Consider the following 24478-nt stretch of genomic DNA (forward strand, 5'->3'; position numbering starts at 1 on the left):
CATATACTAAATAATATACAGAACCAGTCAAGTTTGGACACACCTACTCATTTAAGGGTTTTCTTTATTTTTACTATTTTCTACATTGTATAATAGTGAAGATATCAAAACTATGAAATATCACTTGAAATGTTCCGTATTGACTGACCTTCATGTCTTAAAGTAATGATGGTCTGTCATTTCTCTTTGCTTATTTGAGCTGTTCTTGCCATAATATGGACTTGGTAATTTACCAAATAGGGCTATCTTCTGTGTACCACCCCTACCTTGTCACAACACAAATGATTGGCTCAAACGCATTAGAAAGACATTCCACAAATTAACAAGGCGCACCTGTTAATTGAAATGCACTACCTCATGAAGCTGGTTGAGATAATGCCAAGAGTGTGCAAAGCTGTTATTAAGGCAAAGGGTGGCAACTTTGAAGAATCTCAAATATAAATTATATTTTGATTTGTTTAACACTTTTGTGGTTATTACATGGCTCCACATGTTATTTCATAATTTTGATGTCTTCACTATTATTCTACAATGTAGGAAAGAGTAAAAATAAAGAAAAACCCTTGAATGGGTAGGTGTCTCCAAACTTTTGACTGGTACTGTAAATTTTGTGGCAAAGGAGGGCGTCGGGTGATAAATGGCAGATATATGAGTGCAGAACTAATAAACGGGCTCTGCCCTATCACTAAAATGGCCACCCCGATCAGAACTACAGATCACAAAATGGCCACCCCGATCAGAACTACAGATCACAAAATGGCCGACTGCCAAATCTACAATTCCCAGAAGCAAGGGGAACCCTCGGAAGGTGGGGCCGACCCACAGATAAAGGGTCAAGACAAACCAGGAAGCGAGAGAGAAATGGCTGGAAGGATCTGTGAACCATAGACAAAGAGACAATATACTGTATATCGGCTGGATTTACCGTGTATGAGCTGGGCTGTTTGGACTTACCTGTTGGCGTTTGGACCTGGACCTACCGAGAACCAGATTCGTGTACTGAACCCTGCTATCCTTGACCTTGCCTGCGGCCTGGGTGGACCAGGATGGTGAAACAAACACACTGTTTGAAATAATTGTCATTCTGGGGTGATTTTGGTGACAGTTTCCCACTTAATTTGTGGCAAACGCTCCTAATCTTGAAGAGATTTACAACAATTTGTTTTGATTTAGAATGGACCATTATCATGCACCTGTCTCAAACAGGGGCAGAGTAAAAAAATACGTAATCTATGCACTTAAACAGCGAATGGAGGACACTTTCCTGTGGTTCATTTTCATGCCAGCCAGGTGAGCTATACTCCTGTTTTAAAGAGAAGCAATGTGCTTAATATTAGGAAAGTTGAGAAATAATAATAGTAGGCCTAGCCTATAGAAAGCTGATGGCATCCTCCTCTTTTTATAGATGCCATCACTCTGTTTTCTCACACAATTGCATAGCCTATAGAAATGTTGCGGAACATGTGCTTGCTTATATGTTCTCATGAAGAGTTTGATTAGATTTCCGATTGCATTTGCACTGATGTCAAAGTGATTAGAGAGACACTAGAGTGCTGAATATGAGGCCGATAGCAAGTTTGGTAGGCTACTAATGACCTTCAGCAGCATCAGAGTTTGGAGAAGCCTAATTACCGTGACTAAACAGTCCCATGGAATTTGACTGCCTTCATGACTTGTCACCTCCGGTTTGGCAGTAATACGGTCACCATAACAGCCCTAGTCTGGTAGCCTCAATAGACAAAGATTGGAAGTTGAACAAGTCGTTGCATGTAGATTTTTTTTAAACTTGACTTGAGACTTGATTTAAATTTGTGACTCGACTTAACTTGACCATAGAATGCACGACTTGGATTTAACTCCAGTTTTGACCTGTTCTACTTGGGACTTGACTTGAGACTCAGACCTTGTGACTCAAATAATAGTGATTTGGTCCCACCTCTTGATACAAGTGCTTGTTTGGACATCTCAAAGACTAAATTCAATGTAGAATCCGTTTAACAGGTGACAGATTATTTTACTATTGTAACATGCAGTGGGGAGAATTCTATTGTCCCTGCCGGGAGCCCAGGCTTTTGCCATAGATGCTGGTTCATGTCTCTGGACCACACAAGCTTTAGATTTCATTCTGCTAAGGTCCTTGTCAGCTACATTGGTGACCAGGGAGAGATCCTTTCGATACACCTATGGGGCCTGAGCACACAAATGCTCCTAGAGAGAAGGGGGAATACTGAAGAATTCGTTGATGAAAGTTCTACAGTTGCCATCAGAGGCCCAGGCTTTTGGCATAGATGGTAAAGCTCTCATTTCTGGACAGTAACATTGTAAGATTGTTCCCTCCACGGCACTTGATATATATTGATTGGTAGGTTATGCTATATTTAGATACTTCAAATACTGGCTGACACCTTTGCAATTTGTCTCCTTACTCATTAAATAGTGAAACACTATTTGTGATGGTGTTCTTTGTTCGAATGTATATGAAATGTACATTATGGAAAACATGTCTCACACTCGGTCATAGTTAGTAGAATAATGAATGGATTGGCAAGATTTTGGCAGTCAACTTTTAGAAGGTTAGTAGGAAAGGTAATCATTTAAACCACCTAAATATACTCACATTCACTGAACATTTAGTATATGAACTTCAAATCTTTATTTCCCAACTGCTTTTTCCATAATCCTAAAGACTATCATTTTCCATACCTTGTACTCCAATGCATTCATGCCCACCATAGAATTGGGAAGCTGCAATTTGAACTCATCAGATTTTAGAAATCAAAATCTTATTGCAGAGCACATTGTACAACTGTTTTTAGAGAAGACGGCATTGCAAGGTATGCTATATGTGTAGGCTATGCCATATGTATTGGCTAATATGCATATGCAGCTGTTTTTTCTAGCATAAATGACACACCTTTCCATCTACAGTACATGCTTTTTAGGTTTCTATGCTAACACGGAACCCAAAATGGCTGCGCGCGTGCGCCATCGTGCATACATTTATTTTGTCCCCCTACACCAAACGCGATCACGACACGCAGGTTAAAATAACAAATCAAACTCTGAACCAATGACGTTAATTTGGGTACAGGTCGAAAAGCATTAAACATGTATGGCAATTTAGCTAGTTTGCTTGCACTTGCTAGCTAATTTGTCCTATTTAGCTAGCTTGCTGTTGTTAGCTAATTTGTCCTATTTAGCTAGCTTGCTGTTGCTAGCTAATTTGTCCTGGGATATAAACAATGAGTTGTTATTTTACCTGAAATGCACAAGGTCCTCTACTCCGACAATTAATCCACACATAAACCGGTCAACCAAATCGTTTCTAGTCATCTCTCCTCCAGGCCTTTTTCATCTTTGAACTTATATGGTGATTGGCATCTGCTTCTATAAACCAATGAGATGGGAGAGGCAGGACTTGCAGTGTGATCTGCGTCAGAAATATGAATGACTTCTATTTTAGCCCTTGGCAACGCAGACGCTCGTTGGCGCAATAATTGAATAACATTTCTAAATGTATTTTGTAACGCTCGCGCACGTGACGGGTCTGGTCAGCATGTAAGTAAGTATATGATTGAATGTTTCTTTAAACCTGCAGCTAGTTACTTTAAATTAGATATAATCATGCCAAAACATGATTTCACTGACAGATAACTAATGAAACACTGGCATTTCCAGTAGCTGGCTAGGTTAGTCAAACTGTAACAGGGCTGCCAACTTTTGATAAAAGCTTGGAGTGAGATTTGCCATGAGAATTTCATTGTCCCCTGGCATAACCCCTAGATAGCAAATTGTATTGTTTTAAAGCTAATTTCCTACAATTCTATATGTATTTTGACATGGCTTAGTTAGGCGTATGACCTGGGTCAAAATTGAAAAAATAAACCACAGGTTAAATTAAGTCTCAAAATTCGACGACTTTGTAACTTTTCGATTTTTGGGGGATTAAATTTTAAAGGGGAGACTGTGTTCCAAATCGTCCAGGTTTGGCCGTCATTGTAAATAAGGATTTGTTCTTAACTGACTTGCCTAGTTATAAAGGTTAAATAAAAACAGAAACCTACTTTTGTTGACAACATTGTACACGCTACTGTGCTGCTCTTTGAGTTTTATAAACTCAGCAGAAAACGTGCTCTCTCTCTCCATTCAGCGCCAATATAATCTTGAGGAGTTTAAAACATGCTTCCAATACCCTTGATCCTTTACATAACTAGACCAATCAAATACTTCAAATGTGCCGCTGTTCACAGTGCCGTGGCAAGGCAGGCCAATGACAGGTTCAACTCGTGATGTTAAATTCCAGGCGCAGACGCTCTGATTTTAAACGATTTGAAGCACAGTTGAAAGTTAACGCGCTGACTATACAATGGACTAATTAGACAAATAAAAACAGTAATTTTCAATGCGTGAAATGGAAGGTGTCCCGTGAGAGCAGAGGATCAAATCCGTGTGACTCACGGCCAATGCGTGAGTTGCCAGCTTTGCTGTAACGTTGACTAGTTTTCAATAAATTGTCTAAATGGTCAACGGAATTACCTCTTCATACGATCAAGACTATTCGTATTGCATGCTGCATATTTCAAGTGCGCACTCGAACCCATATGTATCTTATTTCAGTTTTAAGAAATTATAAGCCAAATATATTCCCCTCCATCAGACAGCAGGTCACGTTTTCACAAGAGGCTGTTTTACATTGTAGATAGAAACAGTCCATTGGCTGCCTTCATCACGAGGGGTATGTACGGGAGTTTTGATTGGTTCCAAGTTGCCTGTGCAGAGTGTTCAAATATACTTTTTATGAGAAAATGTGCAATAATTGAAGGTGCCAAGAAATGTTATAGTCATCATAAGGATGTTTTACTGTCGCATACAACAAATATGGTCCTCCATCGACGGGAATAGATCAATTTCGCCCCCACTAAGGATTATCCCTCTCGCTTCGAGAAGGGGGGTATATGCGTTCCAATATGGCGAGTGGGTGTATGGGAAAGCGAATCAGCTCATTGGGACGATTTTTAGCCCCCCAAGCCAAGGCCATTTTGCGTGGCAGATTGGGCTACACTACGAGTCGATAAGGCGGTGATGAGTGCTCACTACTCCGGTGTTCTGCCAACCAACTTGAAGTGCTTCCAACTTGGGTATCATGGTCATGTCGCCGGTGGTATCTATGACCATTTTCTCACATTATTTTATTTAAAGTATGATAACAGTCTACATAACTAACTCATATTATTAACCATCTAGATGTCACTAATTCATATTATAAACTGGGTGGTTCCATCCCTGAATGCTGATTGGCTGACAGCCGTGGTATATGAGACTATATTATGGGTATGACAAATTAATTTTTTACAGCTCTAATTACTTTAGTAACCAGTTTATAATAGCAATAAAGCACCTCATGGGTTTGTGGTATATGGCCACGAACAGCCCTTAGTCGTGGTATATTGGCCATATAGCACACCCCCTCAAGCCGTATTGCTTAATTAAACCAACTACGGCAACAAACGGGACACAGTGCCAACACTCCTGCTTGACATACACGTTATAACTACATAGGAAGTAGATAACTAGCCAATATCAGGGTGACAGTAAACACACGCATACAACCTATGACGCAACAGTAGCCTGCACCTATCATCAATACTTTAAATCAAAAATAAACAATCAGCAGTTTTATAGCTGAAATGTACAATTATTTGTGTAAAAGTATAAGTGAAATACGACTCGTCCTATGGTTTAAAAACGGAAGAAGAAAAAACCCCAGCTCAATCAAAAACCGTCTTCCTATAGCAGAGCGCTTTGGTTGCCATATTGGGCTGCAGCTTTTGGCTCTTCCTCGCTCTGTTGAGCAACACACCCATCTTGAGATTCGGGTTCTTATTGGCTGCCACTCCCGGTGGCTGTGAGAGCCTATGGGTTTCCTCTCATACGGGGCAGGAACATTCTCAGCCAATTGGAACCGCAAGGTGGAAGATTGGCATGGGACCTCATGAATATTACAAGAGGGCAAATGACGGCTACTTAAATTCAAGTTCACACCTATCGTTCCCTTCTTTTCTGTCCAAAGCCAGGCAGTAACAACCATACAGCGATCACGACTGAACGATCCAAAAGAAGACAATCATGTCCGAGAAACTGCCCTTCAAAGTTGGTCAGTATGAATTTACATTTATTTATATTCTTTATCATACACGCGAGCTTCAAGTCCTTCATTGATTGTGGATTACCGGGTGGCTAGCCGGCTAATGCTGTCGCGTAGCATTGATTTTAGCCTTCAGTTGGCTAGCTAGTGGGTAATTTGTCTGACTCTAAAATAACTTAGTTAGTAAACATGTTATCTTTGGACATTTAGTTAACAAAACATTTGCACTGGTATTTATAAACGTGTATAATCAGGTTGAGGTGGGACACATGGTCAATTTTCCTGCTGCCTTGTGTTATTCTTATATTTTCTTTTTACAACGCCTTACCCATGCATAACCACTAACAGAAATTGCAGCATGTAAATCACATAATTTGGTAAAATGCAAGTTTTGTTACATTTGGTTACAGAACTAATAGAGTCGGCATAACGAACATAACACTGGCCCGCAAGCATGGTTTCATTCAGAATACTTATTTCTAAGTTATTGGTAGTTGTAGTCCGTTTAGTCGAGCTTGGTGCGTTCGTTCGTACTCGGAACTTGGTAGTAAGACTACATTACCTAAAAGTCTGTGGAGCCGCCAGTTTTCATTGATTGACAGGCAGTCTGGCACAGCAGGCAGGGCACTATAACAGTGTGCTATTGTTTCTGCACTAAATCCATACGGTGTTTTTTATGGTTCAACTTTGGAGGGAGTTGGGCACAAGTTAAGATTTGTTGAGATAAAAAATGCCCGTCATTGTAAATAAGAATGTGTTCTTAACTGACTTTCCTAATTAAAGGTAAAATAAAACAATTATAAGCTTCTGACTTTGGTGACAATGACTAAATTGGTTTGAAAGTACCCATGTATGAAGAGAAATCTTCACACTTGCTTGGAAGGGTTCGATAACTGTTTAGTATTTCACCTTTCTACCAGTCTGTCTTACTTGGTTACATAACATTTTAAAATGCCTCACCTAGTATTTTTCAGTCCTCACTTGTCACCCTGACAACTTTTTTTTCTTTTTTTTTCTTTTAAGGAATAGATGAGGGATAGTTAATCAATGGCTTGATGGTTAGTGCTCTAACCATAACCCCTGCATGACCACTTTAAATGTAAAATTCAATTGGGGGGGGTCCAAGGTAGCAAGGAAAATGGCTTGATGGTAGAGTCCTTCCTTAGACTTTGTTCCACAAGCTTCTGGGTCAGTTGCCCAAACTATACTTTTAGCATTGTATCATTCACTCAATGTGTTGGGGTGAACTAGGCCTATTTTTTTTTATTCCACTTTTTTTTTGAAATCTCAAACATCCTGGAATAATATCCATGGCTACTTTTGAGCAGTCTGTTTTGCCTCAGTCTTGATAGTTTTGCAGGTTGTGGACATATTTTGGACACTTGACGCAAGCTGGACTGCTCCAGTTCAGGGTGGTTGTTTGCAGTTGGCACATATTCTGGCTCACCGCATCTGACTGGCGTACAGGAGGATTAAGGTTCAGTTTTAACTCTCGAACCTAGTGGTGTATACCCAGTTTACAGCTGGCACCCCATGGATTCTCAGTTGATTGTACTGATCACAGCTGGCTCCCCCGTGAACAATAAATCCAGATTCTTTGTTTAATCCCAGCGCTTTGTCTTGCGATACGGTTTTGGAAACCTTTGGAATTTAACTTTCATAAGCGAGAATCTTTCAAATACAAAATATACATTCGCTGTGCAGTTTAGATACACTTACTATGTGACATCTTATTAGCTAGCGCTAAAATGTCTATTGGACCATTAATTTCCTCTTTCTCAAAATACAGCCAGGTGCAACATTTCTAATCTGGGTACAGTAAGTGTCTTGTATTTTAACAATTATTTCTTGCTTATATGAAAGTTAAATTCCAAATGTGTCCAACTCATGTGCGAGGCATATTTGCGTTTTTATACAGAGCGTTTAGGCAGAGACGGAGAGTCTATTAATCCCTTGTGGCGGCTCAGTGCTTTGTGAATATACAGTAATGTTTAGTAACATTTACCGTCCATTTGAATGGGCTTTGTTCCGTTAGGAGACCTCTGAAGAGCGCAGTGTTGGATTGCAGCTGTTAAGACCCAGTAGTCGGTGGAAGCTGCAACTGATGTTGACTCCCAAGCAAGTTCAGCCAGTGCAAGGCAGCTGCCAATGTCTAACTTTAAGACAAACTACTCTCACTGCCAGCCTGCTCGCCTAAACCACAGCTTGATCTCAATAGATCATGAGATGACCACTCGCAATGAAAGTTTTGGACAAATTGCATATTCTTTCAAATCAATGGCCACGAAGTGAAGGAGATGCTAAGGGATGGAGATTATCATGGACGGTTTAGACTTGATCAACCTACACCTGAAAAAAATGAGTTGCAACAATTTCAAAGATTTGGCTGAGTTAGTTCAAATAAGGAAATCAGTCCAATGAAAGAAAAAGAAAGAAATTAGAACCTAATGTATGGATTTCACATGACTGGGCAGGGGCGCAGTCATATCCCCGATCCTCTTACGATCCCACAAGTGAAGAAGCCAGATGTGGAAGTCCTGGGCTGGTGTTGTTACATGTGCTCTGCGGTTGGGAGGCCGGTTAGACTACTGCCAAATTCTCTAAAACTGTTGGAGGCGGCTTATGGTAGAGAAATTAACATTAAGTTCTCTGGCAACAGCTCTAGTGGACTTTACTTGCCAATTGCACGCTCCCCAAACTTGACATGTGGCATTGTGTTGTGACAACTGCACATTTTAGTGGCCTTTTGTCCCCAGCACAAGGTGCACCTATGTAATGAGCATGCTGTTTAATCATCTACTTGATATGTCACACCTGTCAGGTGAATAGATTATCTTGACAAAGGGTCAAATGTTTACTAACAGGGATGTAAACAGATATGTGCATAACATTTGAGAGAAATTAGCCTTTTGCGAGTATGGAACATTTCTGTGATCTTCTTTCAGCTCATGAAACATGGGACCAGCACTTTACATTTTGCATTTAGATTTTTGTTCAGTATACATAACCTTGTTTATTTAGAAGTAGCGTAACTTGGACTTAAAGTGATAGTTTACTCAAAAATAAAAGTTCAGAACCCCAAATAATTGAGAAGGATAAACTCTGGCTTATTTGAGCACTTTAGAAGGTCCATACCCTTTTCGAACTAACATTTTGAGATCTGGGAACCTCTGACACTTTGAACTATTACTTACTCAACATGTAGAACCGGTTTATTAAGTAGCAGTTTGTCTTTTTTTCCCCTCTTCTTAGCTGACATCAGCCTGGCGGAGTGGGGCCGCAAAGCTATTGATATTGCAGAGAATGAGATGCCCGGCCTGATGAAGATGAGGGAGATGTATGGCCAGTCCAAGCCCCTGAAGGGCGCCCGCATTGCAGGCTGCCTCCACATGACCCTGCAGACCGCCGTGCTGATTGAGACCCTCACTGCCCTCGGAGCTGAGGTGAGACACACACTTCCATGCAGTCTTCCTCTAAGGTTTGACTAGATACTTTCCTGCACACTGCATGTAGTGTCACTTGTGTACTTTAAATGCTAACATCTTGGTCTGTTGACCTTAATCACATTATCTGACAAAGGACTGTTCTATTTCAAATAAAAGTTCCAACTTTGTGATTGAGCACTTTGCTGGAACGTCTTGTATTGGGTCAGGACTCTGGTCAGGTGTAACTAGTTCATCCTGGGTTCTGAGAGTTGTCTCAAACAGATTATTTGCGTTGGTCATATTAGAATTGGAAAGCAGGTCTCAATCTTGCAGGTTTGAAAATCACTGCAAGAAGGGCAATGAAAAACATATTTGAATAAGACACTCTTTTGGCAAAGACCAGGCTAAACCTTACTAAAAACAAGCTATGGCATCATGACCGTGAGAATGGAGAAGTCCACAAGGGTTTCGGTTGACCGTGTACTCTAAATGTAAGTCACTGTTGATTTGCCCCTGTGGTAGCCATCTACCACAACATTGGTCAGCCCAAAGTCCAACTCATTCACTTGTATTAAGCAGATGCTAATTTGATCTCAATAAATGTGAATTGTTAGTTGAACCTTGATGGTGTACATTACATTTCCATTTTTTATTTTTTATTGCCGCAACTGTCAAGTGTCATCGATTGAGTCGCGTATGAAAATGTCCAGGCCTACAGTGCATTCGGAAAGTATTCAGACCCCTATTCCACATTTTGTTACGTTACAGCCTTATTCTAAAATGGATTAAATAGTTTTCCTCAATCTGCACACAATAACCCATTTTTGCTTTGTCATTACAGGGTAAGACATTTTTTAATTTAGTCCCAAATAAATAATGAAACGTGTTCAATTTGGTTTAAATAATGCAAAAACAAAGTGTTGGAGAAGAAAGTAAAAGTGCCATGTAAAAAAGCTAACGTTTAAGTTCCTTGCCCAGAACATGAGAACATATGAAAGCTGGCGGTTCCTTTTAACACGAGTCTTCGATATTCTCAGGTAAGAAGTTTTAGGTTGTAGTTATTATAGGACTATTTCTCTCTATATCATTTTGTATTTCATATACCTTTTGACTATTGGATGTTCTTATAGGCACTTCAGTATTGCCAGTGTACCCGTATAGCTTCCGTCCCTCTCCTCGCCCCTACCTGGGCTCGAAACAGGAACACATCGAAAACAGCCACCCTTGAAGCATCGTTATCCATTGCTCCACAAATGCCGCGGCCCTTGCAGAGCAAGGGGAACAACCACTCCAAGTCTCAAAGCGAGTGCCGTCACCGATTAAAACGCTATTAGCGCGGACCCCTGCTAACTAGCTTGCCATTCCACATCGGTTACACCAGCCTAATCTCGGGAGTTGATAGGCTTGAAGTCATAAACAGCCCAATGCTTGAAGCACAACGAAGAGCTGCTGGCAAACGCACGAATGTGCTGTTTGAATGAATGCTTATGAGCCTGCTGCTGCCTACCATCGCTCAGACTGCTCTATAAAATATCAAATCATAGACTTAATTATAACATAACACACAGAAATACGAGCCGTAGGTCATTAATATGGTCAAATCTGGAAACTATCATTATTTCAGTAAAATACAGAACCGTTCTGTATTTTATCTAATGAGTGGCATCCCTAAGTCTAAATATTTCTGTGACATTACACAACCTTCAATGTTATGTCATAATTATGTAAAATTCTGGCAAATGAATTACCATCTTTGTTAGGAAGAAATGGTCTTCACACAGTTGGCAATGAGCCAGGCGAGCCAAACTGCTGCATATACCCTGACTGCTTGCACGGAACGCAAGAAGTGACACAATTTCCCTAGTTAAAAGAAAGTAATGTTAGCAGGCAATATTAACTAAACATGCAGGTTTAAAAATATATACTTGTGTATTGATTTTAAAGAAAGGCATTGATGTTTATGGTTAGGTACACATTGGTGCAACAACGGTGCTTTTTTCGCGAATGCGAAATTAACAGGTACCGCATCGATTATATGCAACGCAGGACACGCTAGATAAACTAGAAATATCATCAACCATGTGTCGTTAACTAGTGATTATGTTAAGATTGATTGTATTTTATAAGTTTAACACAGAGGAACTCTAGAGCTCTGTCAGTGACCATTTGTGTTCTTGGTCATCTCCCTGACCAAGGCCCTTCTCCCCCGATTGCGCAGTTTCTCTGGGTGGCCAGCTCTGGGAAGAGTTCCAAACTTCTTACATTTAAGAATGATAGTGGCCACTGTTATTGGGGATGTTCAATGCTGCATACACATTTTTTTTTTTTTTGTACCCTTCCCCCAGATCTGTGCCCCGACACAATCCTCTCGGAGGTCTACTGACAATTCCTTTGACCGCATGGCTTCGTTTCTGCTTTGACATGCGCTGTCAACTGTGGGACCTTTAAATAGACAGGTGTACCTTTCCAAATCATGTCCGGTCAATTGCATTTACCACAAGTGGACTGCAAGTTGTGGAAACATCTCAAGGATGGTCAATGGAAACAGGATTCACCTGAGCTTTGTGTTTCTTTATTTTTATAGATCTGCAAAAATGTCAACCTGTATTCTTTGTCATTGTGTGTAGATTGAGGACAAAGTACTTCATTTTATAGTAAGGCTATAATGGGGGACCGGGTCTGATTTTTTTATTTTATTTTTTAATTTCCAAATGCACTATACATGCATGCACTCCCTACCGGTCAAATGTTTTAGAACACATACTCATTTGAGGGTTATTTATTTGTACTATTTTCTACATTGAAGAATAATAGTGAAGACTATGAAATAACACATGGAATCATGTAGTAACCAAAAGTGTTAAACAAATCAAAATATATTTTAGATTCTTCAAAGTAGCCGAACGTTGCCTTGATGACAGCTTTGCGCACTTTTGGCATTCTCTCAACCAGTTTCATCAGGTAGTTACTTGGAATGCATTTCAATTAACTGGTGTGCGTTAAGTTAATTTGTGGAACTTTCCTTAATTCATTTGAGCCAATCGGTTGTGTTGTGACAAGATGGTCAATCTTCTGTATTACCCCCCCCCCCCCCTCTTTCTATTTGGACCAAAAGACCAAGTCCACATTAAAAGGGTGAGAACAGCTAAAATACTTTAAGACATGAAGGTTTCAAGAACTTTAACAGTTTCTTCAAGTGCAGTCGCAAAAACCATCAGGCGCTATGATGACTCATGAGGAATGGAAGACTCAGTTACCTCTGCTGCAAAGGAAAAGTTCATTAGTTACCAGCCTCAGAATTGCAGCCCAAATAAATTCAGTGTTCAAGTAAGACTTCTCAACATCAACTGTTCAGAGGAGACTGCATGGAACAGGCCTCTGTAGTTGAATTTCTGCGAAGAAACCACTACTAAAGGACATCAATAAGAAGTGACTTGCTTGGGCCAAGAAACACATGCAATGAACATGAGACCATTGGAATTTTGTCCTTTGGTCTGGAGTCCAAATTCTAGTTTTTCGGTCCCAACCGTTGTCTTTGTGAGACGTGGGTGAACTGATCTCTGCATGTGTATTTCCCACCATAAAGCATGGAGGTTTTATGGTGTGTGGGTGCTTTGCTGGTGAAACAGTCTTTGATTCTAACCAGCATGGGTACCGCAGCGACACGCCATCACATCTGGTTTGGGCTTAGTCCCACTATCATTTGTTTTTAGCAGGACAATGACCCAACACCCCTCTAGGCTGTGTAAGGGCTATTTTACCAAAAAGGAGAGTGATGGAGTGCTGCATTAGATTACCTGGCCTCCACAATCCCCTGACGTCAACCAAATTGAGATGGTTTGGGATGAGTTGGGCAGCAGAGTGAAGGAAAAGCAGCCAACGAGTGCTCAGCATATGTGGGAACTGTTGGGAAAGCATTCCAGGTGAAGCTGGTTGAGAGAATGCCTTGACAGCATTCCACAATCTTGGCAATGGTTGGCTATTTGAAGTGTCTCAAATATAAAATATATTGTTTTGTTTAACACTGTTTTGGTTACTACATGATTCCATGTGTTTTATATTTTTGATGTCCACTATTCTACAATGTAGAAAATAGTACAAATTAAATGAACAAACCCTTGAATGTGTATATGTTCTAGAACTTTTGACCGTGTGTGTATGTATATCTAACACAGACGTCTAGCCTGTTAACGGTAGCAACCTCCTCCCCACTCACTGCACCAAGTGAGCACAATTTAAATGGACCCGTTATCTGTCAGTAAGCAATGTTCTGAGAATTACAAAAGGACTTGTGTGCGAATGTGTACTGAGAGTGTCCTAGTCAACCTGTGACCGTTTTTCTCGTTTGTAGGTTCAATGGTCCAGCTGCAATATCTTCTCCACTCAGGACCACGCCGCTTCAGCCATTGCCAAAACTGGGGTTCCAGGTACACACAACTGTTTGTTTATATGCCTCAAGACCTGCTCTGTGTTTAGCACTGCTTCCTGACAGCTCTCACTTGGCCCTTGTGCAACAGTAAGAGATAAGGCAGACCAGAAGTACACAAGGGTCCTCAATTGATCTTTTAAGGCCTAAGGGGCAGAGTGTTCTGCTAAATAAGCCTGTTCACCTTCTATAGCCTGGTATCATGTGAAAATGTCAATATATAGATCTGTCATTCTCAATAAACTAGAACATACATTTTTCCTATATTCCTTGCCTAACATTCATCCTAGGATGTCTCAGATGTCACCATTGCTTAGCGCAACATTACCCTTGCAGTCATGTCAATCTGAAGCTCATGAGGATATTTTCTGTATGGTTTTCCTCGTGTAATGACAACACTTGAGTGGTGTTCTGGGTGAGAAGTTACGAGGCAGAGGAGTATCAGTGTCTACATCAGTGGGGTGCTTAATTGGTTTGAGCTATAGGCAGGTTTCAGCCACTTGCTGTTCAAAGCCTCGAATGGCATAGGTTGACGTGATTCCTGAGTAACACTTTTCTAGGTGTGATCCGTAGCCCAGTTTGACTGTGGGGGGTGGGGCCTGGAATGCAGCCATTATGTGTCAAATGAGTTTTGGAAAGCTCTTCACACTTCAGTTAATGACAGTTGGATTTGTCAAGGAATTTGATCATAAGCCAAGAATGTATTACTTTTTTCACAAAAAATAACTTCACCTAATAGATAAAATGTTAGATGAAAATGAACCAATTGGTAGTGCCTTTTTTAAAAACGTTTTCTTCTGCTTCATGCTTATAAACCACAACCCTTGTCTCTGCCATTGCAAAGCAGTCTCTCCTCAATCCTGATTCTCAAGCCTCTTTCATTGCAGTGTATGCCTGGAAGGGCATGACCGATGAGGAGTATGTGTGGTGCATTGAGCAGACCATCTACTGGAAGGATGGCCAGCCCCTCAACATGATCCTGGACGATGGCGGTGACCTCACCAACATGGTCCACAAGAAGTACCCCAAGCTGCTGTCAGGTACGGGAGCTAGCTACCTCTAACAACCGTCAGGGCCTCAAAGATGGGACCGCTTAATTAAACAAGGCACTGTATTGTTACTCCTTACAGATCTGTAAACATTAAAGGTATAGGGAGGAACATAGGATTTACTGCTCCCAATTTGTTCCACCAGATCAGGGTAGGTTTAATAAAGTAGTGTAGTGGTTCAGCGCCTATTTTGCTTTCAGCGTAATTGATTCCGCAGACTCACTAGTCCGGCATCCCATTGTGACATAGCTAGGCTGCTCTGAGACCACCGTCCATGGGGATGCACATCCCAAAATCCCCAACCAACAGGCTTCCACGTACACGTCTATTCATTTGAATGTGGTGACGGTTGGAAAAGTGGCCCGAGCAGTGCTGAGAATACCAGAAGTATGACAACCAACTGGTCCAATATTCTAGGACACTGCTGTGCATACATGTTTTGGACTCTGATGTTTACAGATCTGTAACGTGTCTGAGGGTTAGTTGGGACTTGCCTTGGCTTATGGGTGGGGCCGGGAGTTGAGGCACTGTGCTTTCACTGGTATTTCCTGCGTTGTCCACTAGTTTTGCTGCAGGTAGGAAATATCAAAGATCTATTATATTGACAAGGTAGTAGTGACTGCTCTAACAATGGAAATGCATGTCCTCAAAGATGAAAGGTGAGATCAGATGAGACCCTTCTAGCCAATGAGAGGTCACATACGAGCGAGTGAACAGGTACAACTAAGTCGTTTTTTGTCTGAAGTTGCTGGAATGCGATGTGCAATTCTTCATTGCTGCGACTTGCTTGCTTGTTGAGATTTCTGCTCTTCTCTCCGTTGTCAGTTTAGCCTACATTTCACTGATCTTAGTAGCAGAAAGCATGTTTTATTTGTGTCCCTCCTGGGCCTGGCTTAAGCTGGAAGCCACTATGGAACACCACACACTTTCCCCCTTCTCACTTTTTCAATACAGTGGATTATTAATATATATATATATATATATATTTTTTTTTTTTTTAAATTAATCCACTGTATTGAAAAAGTGAGAAGGGGGAAAGTGTGTGGTGTTCCATAGTGGCTTCCAGCTTAAGCCACTATATATATACATACATACTCACTCACTCACTCGGTGTTTATTTTTCCACACATGTAGCCTTGTGCACGTCAACTATAGTGGCCACTATATAATAGAGCAACAATAGAATGCCTGTTTCACTTGAATGTTTTTTTCCACAAGTGCAATATTTAGGTGTTTGGTCACAAGTGTTCTATTATAAGGGCTATCACGGCTAACTGCGATATTAGTGTATTATTCTCAAGACTTGAGTGTCGTTTGCGGTAAAGTCTAGGCAACAAATAACATTGCTGTCTTTACATTTTTTTTTGCTGTGAGTTAGGTTCACATAAACCACTATTTTACACACAAACTGATCATGTAGATGGTATTTGTTTAATTAGTTAAAACCTGCATTTCCCCCTAGCAGGGATGTTTTTGCATGTTTCGGTGCAAAAATAGTCACCTTTGTCCCTCACCAGTTTTGATCTTTTTAAAACATTCTCACAAAGCAACAGTCTGTTTGATTCTGCTCACCACAAGTCCAAATTTGTCACAGTCCTGAGCGAAACACTAGAGCCTACATTAACATAACACTGGCTGCCCACTAATGTGGGTTGTCTTAATGGAAATGAACTGTAAGATCAGTGATTTTACACCTTGATTTTCTCAAGCTGATCCCCGCCAAAGTACTTAAAAGTGTAGCTAAAAATAAGTAAATTAGGGGAGAGTCAATTAAATCAATCATAAAAATATTGTAGTGAATTTGGGGAATAATCTGGTTGGAAGATTATTGGGATCAAATCCTAGATGCTGTTGCCTGCCGGTGTCCCCTTGAGCATGAGACTTAACCCCCCATAACAACAGCTCCCTGGGCACCCAGTGTGGCAGGCCCTGCACCTCTCAAACTTGTACATTGTATTTGGAAAGTATTCTCCTTCACTCTTTCTACATTTTTACTTTATTCTAAAATGGATTAAATCTTTTTCCCCCCTCAATCTACACACAATACCCCATAATGACAAAGCAAAAGCAGGTTTGTATAAAAAAAAAGACATTTACATAAATATTCAGACCTTTTATTCAGTATTTGGTTGAAGCACCTTTGGCTGTGATTACAGCTTCGAGTCTTCTTGGGTGTGACGCTACAAGCTTGGAACACCCGTATTTGCAGGGCGTCCCATTTGTTTTCTGCAGATCCTCTCACGCTTTGTCATGTTGGATGGGGAATGTCGCTGCACAGCTATTTTCAGGTTCAAGACCGGGCTCTGGCTTGGCCCCTCAAAACTTGTCCCAAAACCACTCCTGCTCTGTCTTGGCTGTGTGCTTAGGGTCGCTGTCCTGTTGGAAGGTGAACCTTCGCCCCAGTCTGAGGTCCTGCTCTGGAGCGGGTTTTCATCAAGGAGCACTCTGTACTTTGCTCCTTTCATCTTTCCCTCGACCCTGACTAGTCTCTCAGTCCCTGTCACTGAAAAACATCCCCACAGCAAGATGCTGCCACCACATGCTTCACCGTAGGGATGGTGCCAGGGTTCCTTCAGACGTGTTGCTTGACATTCAGCTCAGAGATCAACCTTGGTTTCATCAGACCAGAGAATCTTGTTCCTCATGGTCTGAGTCCTTTAGGTATGTTTTGGCAAACTCCAAGTGGGCTGTCATGTGCCTTTTTTACTGAGGAATGGCTTCCATCTGACCACTCTACCATAAATGCCTGATTGGTGGAGTGCTGCAGAGATGGGAGAACCTTCCAGAAGGAAGATCATTTCCACAGAGGAACTCTAGAGCTGTCAGTGACCTTTGGGTACTTGGGACTTGGTCAGGGAGGTGACATTCTCCCCTGATTGCTCAGTTTGTCTGGATGGCCAGCTCTAGGGGGAGTCTTGGTGGTTCCAAACGTCTTCCATTTAAGAATGGAGGCCACTGTGTTCTTGGATCTTCAATGTTCCAAATATTTTTTGGTACCCTTCCCTAGATCGGTGCCTCGACACAATCCTTTTCTGAGCTCTACGGACCATTCCTTTGATGGGTTTTTGGGCATGTTTTTTTTTGCTCTGAAATGCACTGCCAACTGCCTTTCCAAATAATGTCCAAGCAATTATATTTACCACAGGTGGACCCCAAGTTGAAAAAACATCTCTAGGATGATCAATGCACCCGAGCTTAAGTTGAGTCTGGATACTTTCGTATTAAAGGTATTTCTGATTTTATTTATTTTTTTTAGTTTGAATTAATTTGCAAACATTTCTAAACCTGTTTTTTTTCTTTGTCATTATGGGGTATTTTGTGTAGATTGAGAAATAATTTAATCCGTTTTAGAATAAGGCTAATTTAACAAAATGTGGAAAGCTAAGAGGTCTAAATATTTTCCTACTGTACTTTGTCTTTCGGGGGGGGGGGGGGGGTTTGGGGAAAAAGCGTAAATCAAATTGCGGTTGGCCCTCTTCATTGTAATCTTGGTCTGTGATTTCCCCCCCTCCCATGAATTTGCAACATTGTTGTCAAAAGTGGGTTGTTGGGGGGGGGGGGGGGGGGGGGGGGGGGGGCAGGCACTCTCTCCCGAACAACGGGGGTGGTGTAGCAACCATGACCCAACGTCTGATGAGCCTGTCAAGAGGTTCAACCCTCTTGGTTTAACCGTTAAGGTGTTGTCAAGACAGTTGCTGGGCCTGGGTTTGTATCCTGGTCGGGCTACCCCCCGAAATTGCTACAATTATACTGTACTCCATGATTGGTTTCATTGACTCTCCCCTTTAACTGCCCCTAATTGACCTATTTTCAGCTACAACTTCCAAGTCTGTTGGCGAGGATCTGCTCGAGCATATTAAGGTGTAAAATCCCTGATCTTCAAGTGGGATCCCAATTTCGAGTCAAGTTTTGCAACGTATTTTTGCCAGGGTGGTACTGCTATAATTGTCTCCAGGGCTGTTGGTTTGAGTCTTGTACACTAGGTGGCAGCATTACCCCACAAAGCCAATACTGAGAACCTCACAACTAAAGGGATTTGGCAAGCAACATTCAGCAGGCACTCGAACAGTGACCATTAACTTAAATGCAGTCCCTGGGGGAATGTTACTTTGGATTGAAGACTGTATTGCTGTTTGGAATGTTAACTTGACCATTCATAGTTAACTCGGAGATATCGTCCTGATAATTTTCCGCCATTATTTTTGGTGCCACCTACCAGATGTGGATGCCATGAAAAATGGTCTTAATTTAACATTGTCAAACATGGCCAAAACAATGTTAATTGTCTCCCCTCAGGAATCAAGGGGGTGTCTGAGGAGACCACCACCGGGGTGCACAACCTGTACAAGATGTTGAAGAATGGCGACCTCAAGATCCCAGCCATCAACGTCAACGACTCAGTCACCAAGGTAGACCCACTCGTCCTCCCATAGTAGAGCCATGCATACATCCTCCGCTCTTAATGGTACCGTTAAATGATGTATTAAATCGGTCATTAATAGAACTGATACAACCATTGTTGGTAGGTATAAAATACAAAATGCGCAAGTATAAATGTAATGTTGCATCCTCTTGAGTAGGCTGCGGTTCCAATACAGTAACTCCCACTCTTAATACCATCGCTCTCTACCCCCCCCCCCCCCTCTAGAGCAAGTTTGACAACCTGTACGGCTGCAGAGAGTCTCTGATTGATGGGATCAAACGGGCCACAGACGTGATGATCGCCGGGAAGGTGGCAGTTGTTGCCGGTTACGGTGATGTTGGCAAGGGCTGCGTTCAGGCCCTCCGTGGGTTTGGTGCCCGTGTCATCGTCACAGAGGTTGACCCCATCAATGCCCTGCAGGCTGCCATGGAAGGTCTGTACCTTTTCTTAAGTTTGGTTATATGACAACGCTATTGTTTTGATTTAATTTACATTATCCCAGAATGTTCTTGGAGATTCAACAGGTTATAGGTTTGTGTTCCTTTTATCTCGGGTGCCTAGCAAATATAATTGAGAGAACTGTTGACGTGCCAACAATTTCTGCTTTATCTCATTTGTTCACTGCAGCAGCGAGCTCACCGTTTACATTTGAGCTTAAGTTATTGATTACTAATTCTACATTTTTGTGTAGTATTGCTACAGTACATACTAGTTATTGTGTGGGTTTTTCACCCCTTTCTCCCCAATTTCATGGTATCCAATTGGTGGTGGTTGTTTCTCATCGCTGCAACTCCCGTACGGACTCGGGAGAGGCGAAGGTCGAGAGCCATGCGTACTCCGAAACACAACACAACACAACCCAACCAAGCCTCACTGCTTCTTCACACCATGCCCATCCAACCCGGAAGCCAGCTGCACCAATGTGTTGGAGGGTACACCTGGCGACCGTGTCAGTGTGCACTGCGGCCCGTCACAGGAGCCGCTAGTGCGCGATGAGACGAGGATATCCCTGCCGGCCAAACCCTCCCTAACCCGTCAATTGTCCGCCTCCTGGTCACGGCCGGCTGCGACAGGCTCTAGTGATGCAGTGCCTTAGACCACTGCACCACTCGGGTGGCCTTATTGTGTAGTATTTAATTGTATTTTGTGATAATGTTGTAGGATACGAAGTCACCACCATGGAGGAGGCTTGCAAGGAGGGAAACATCTTTGTGACCACCACTGGCTGTGAGGACATTCTTTTGGGCAAGTAGGTATCATTTTGGAGACCTGTAGAGCACCATGCAACTTGTGTTCAGCACTGTCTGATCAGAAGAACAGTTAAATCCTACCTCGTTATTATTCCTCAAGTCAGTGACACTATTCAACACGCATGCATTGAGTAGAAGTTACCTCGGTACAGATCTCGGATCGGCTTATTCTCGCCCAATCCTTCTTGAAGATTCGCCACTAGCCTATAACCCTTCCCATTAGTGGAGGAAACTTAAAGCTGACCTGATGCTGCATTCACGTGCTGTCAAACTGGGAATCTGAGTTTTAACATGACGTTATAAGTAGATTCCTATTGGTTGATTTTGATTCTTTCAAGTGGGGAAACTCAGGATCATCTTTCTATAACCAGTAGACATTTCTGAGTTTAGGGGCAACATCATCCTTCTCTGAAATGCAACTGCTGCGGTGTCTACAACAGGCCATTAATGTACACTGGTGTGTTCCCCAGACACTTTGAGCACATGAAAGACGACTCCATCGTTTGCAACATCGGCCACTTCGACTGTGAGATAGACATGAACTGGCTCAATGCCAACGCAGCTGAGAAGATAAACATCAAGCCACAGGTAAGACATAACATACAGAGAACATTTAGTGTGTGTGTGGTTAGTCTACAGTAATTTGGCTCTTGAGTTTCCACCATTGTCCTATACCAACGTTCTCCTCCCGCCAGGTGGACCGTTACCGCATGAAGAATGGCCGCCACATCATTGTGCTGGCTGAGGGCAGATTGGTTAATCTGGGCTGTGCCATGGGTCACCCCAGCTTTGTCATGAGCAACTCCTTCACCAACCAGGTGTTGGCCCAGATTGAGCTGTGGAAGAACACCAGCAAGTACCCCCTGGGAGTTTACTTCCTGCCCAAGAAGGTGAGCCACTGAGCGAAGAAATTATGTTTCCAATTTCCACAAGATTGATGTGTATTATACTGTTGCGGGCACTAAAGTTGGCTTGCACTGTGAATTTTGCAGAACAAATGCTGCAATGCGTGAGCAATATGGCGCTCTAGTCTTGCAACTTATAGCGATAGTTTGTCACAACCTGTATTTGGTGCAGGGTTTTAGAAAGGGTTCAATATTTTCAGTGCCTGCAGCTGTATACAGTTAATTTGGAAGAAATTGAGTGGATATCATTCTCTAAAAAGCAAGCATTGTATCCTAAGTTGACCCTGCTGTAACCCTTGGTTGAAATGAACTGGTTTCAGACTGGAAAGATACCAGGTGGACATGTAGATTTTTCCAGTTCTCAGCATTAGACATGCATTTTCGCAGTTAGTAGTATGTAATCAAATATGCTCCATTAACATTAGAGTAGCCTGTATTCAGTTTGCAGAACTGTGTAATGCATATTTTATTGATCTCTACTTGAGTGAATGTTCTTAAAGGCCAATTCTGCCACTTTCAACCTATTCGTTATCTCAGCAATATACCAGTGTCTCTATACAGTATGGGGAAAATAGTGTGTTTTGTTGATCTGGTGTGACGGTCCTAAAAATGCTTCTGTCATCACCGGGTAGGATCCAAATGAAGAAAAACATATTTTTTCCCCAAAAAAACTGCAATGAGTTTCCTTGCTCCGAATGTCTCCACGAATCTTAGTGTTTGAAAATGATTGGGTTGAACTTTTCAATTTTCTTTTCTACAAAATGTAGGTGTGCCCTGTCACATATGTAAACACTGATATTGTGCTGGAAATTATGAAAATTAGGTTGAAAAGTAGTGGAATTGCTTTAATGCTCGACTATTGACAGTCCTACCATCTGACTGGGAATTGGCAATTTCACTATCAAATTGTGTCCTTAAGGCAGAATTGTGAACAGCCAATATTGGATTTTGGCATTATTGCTTTCACTGTACATTTAGAATTTTGGGCATAGTTTTTCATGTGTATATTATGTCTTCAAAGAAATGGAAATTAGGCTAAATGTGCATAATGGATTAATGATTAACCCTGAAATGGGTAGCCAAATGAGGCTCTCTGTACTTGGGGCAGAAATGTTGCATTGCATTGTCATTTTGCACTGAGTGACACATGGGTTGTGGTGAACATCTTAAGGCCTTTAACTGAAGCCATATGCTCAGAGCTGAGCGCAAGAGATATCCTCATGAGAAGTTGGGAACTAAGCCAGGGAAGGTTCTCTTGAGTGTCTGCCGACTAGCAGGAATTCTGTCCATAGCATCACGAACCGTACCCTATGTGATGATAAAAAAACAACATTCCAGCTGCTAACTTAACCCATCCCCAAGAGGTCAACCTATTGCCATAAGAGAATATGTTTTTATTTATTTTGTTGAAGAGTACATGGTCTGTCAAATAGAAGAACCACCCCTGTGATATATCATTCTTCTGTTGCTAAAAACCTCATGTTCAGCCTTGTCTTGACGGCCTTGTTTTGACAGCTCCATTGGATTCTGTCTGCGCTCGGCATTGCGGCCAGTTTTGACATTCTTCCTGTGATTTTGACCCAACTGCTTGGGAGCAACAAAGCATGTTTATTTTTTGTTTGGTGGGGTAAATGTGGTTTGAGTGATTGAACCCCGTAACTAATCAACGTGTTTTGTCCCAGTGTAAGGAAACTTTTATTCAGAATTTGACTTGTGAAATCCTTTTCCTCTTGTCTGCAGCTGGATGAGGAGGTGGCTGCTGCCCATCTTGACAAGCTCGGCGTCAAGCTGACCAAGCTTTCAGATAAGCAGGCCAAATACCTGGGACTGCCCCGCGAAGGACCCTTCAAGCCTGACCATTACCGCTATTGAGAAATGTCAGGAAGGTGGCCAAGCAGCGGCCCAGACTCATGGTGGGGGTCTGATGGTGGTATGGTGGCGCATGGACACGTGGGTTTGGGTAGGCCAAGATTCCCACAAGTCTTTGAGGTTAGGACATTTTGCTTCAACTACCCTTTAAACTGTCTTGCCCATTCTACATACCTTTTAGATTCCAACCAGAGCTCCTTCGCCTTTACAGCAACAAGTGCTAAGTGGCTTCTAAAGGCACTATTCTTGTTATATATTGCATTCCCTCTTTGATCATGGAAAAAACGTGATGCTTTTAGTTAAATCCCCATACTATTCAAGTTTACATATACACCATAGCTAATATGGCAATAAGTGCTGGTTTCATATCATTGTCTTACGGAGAAACTCTGACGTACCACCAAAGCCTGGCTTAAAGAACACACTCAGTTTCCCCATTTGCTTATTTTGTAAGTCTAGGATTCTGTCTGAAGGGACAGGAAACATCCAAGTGCTTTCCTGTTCTGTTTTCTTAGCTGAGCTGTGACGGAATGGGCTGTGGTCTGGTCGAACATATACTGCCATGTTTAACGGTTACATTGTTAATCCCAAGTGTTGCATTTCCTACAGTACTTGCACTGTTGTGAAATGTGATGCAATAAAGATACAATCTTACTGGGTTGTAAGTCTCTTATTTTCAAAAATAATGAACTTGTTCCATTGATGTATGGCAAACGCAAGAGTTAAAATAATGCTGCAATGCAGAGAACAAAGGAGGGCAACTCAACCTGTCGGACTCCTCAATTGGAAACAATTGCCAGCACACCATTGCCGCAGTTAATCTGCACGTTGCAAACTGGCGCCGTGCAAAGCTATGCATGTGAACGGTATCAATTAAGCTAAATTTGCTCGGCAATATCAACATTTTGACTTAACTTGACTAATTGAATACCAGTTTCTTTCAGTTATTCCCTGTCCCCACCAACACTCATTGAACAACTCTACAG

General features: G+C 41.8%; 1 protein-coding gene across 4 annotated transcripts; it reads left to right on the forward strand.

Annotated features, from left to right (window-relative positions):
- The first annotated feature begins 4239 nt into the window (after positions 1–4239).
- Positions 4240–24146, forward strand: LOC139413184 (adenosylhomocysteinase B). 4 transcript variants are annotated; one of them, XM_071160281.1, is made up of 12 exons: positions 4323–5161; positions 5245–5331; positions 6071–6154; positions 9398–9588; positions 13922–13997; positions 14884–15036; positions 19342–19454; positions 19694–19901; positions 20630–20717; positions 21189–21306; positions 21414–21608; positions 23364–24146. In XM_071160281.1, exons 3-12 carry the CDS (start codon positions 6127–6129, stop codon positions 23493–23495), a joined length of 1302 nt encoding a protein of 433 aa, XP_071016382.1. In that variant the 5' UTR covers positions 4323–5161; positions 5245–5331; positions 6071–6126; the 3' UTR covers positions 23496–24146. The 4 variants fall into 4 exon arrangements, with proteins under 4 accessions (XP_071016381.1, XP_071016380.1, XP_071016383.1 ...); XM_071160280.1 differs by lacking the exon at positions 5245–5331 and having other exon boundaries at positions 4240–4467; XM_071160279.1 differs by lacking the exon at positions 5245–5331 and having other exon boundaries at positions 4247–5161.
- Positions 24147–24478: the final 332 nt, after the last annotated feature.

The sequence above is a fragment of the Oncorhynchus clarkii genome, chromosome 7 (genome assembly GCF_045791955.1).
Source record: "Oncorhynchus clarkii lewisi isolate Uvic-CL-2024 chromosome 7, UVic_Ocla_1.0, whole genome shotgun sequence".
Lineage (NCBI taxonomy): Eukaryota > Metazoa > Chordata > Actinopteri > Salmoniformes > Salmonidae > Oncorhynchus > Oncorhynchus clarkii.

What these genes read in the sequence shown, in the direction of transcription:
- LOC139413184 (XM_071160280.1), top strand. Translation starts at nt 6,127, where the DNA reads ATGTCCGAGAAACTGCCCTTCAAAGTTG. An exon ending in TGCCAAAACTGGGGTTCCAG is followed by an intron (nt 13,998 to 14,883) that starts GTACACACAACT and finishes CTTTCATTGCAG; the next exon opens with TGTATGCCTGGAAGGGCATG. An exon ending in TTTACTTCCTGCCCAAGAAG is followed by an intron (nt 21,609 to 23,363) that starts GTGAGCCACTGA and finishes TCTTGTCTGCAG; the next exon opens with CTGGATGAGGAGGTGGCTGC.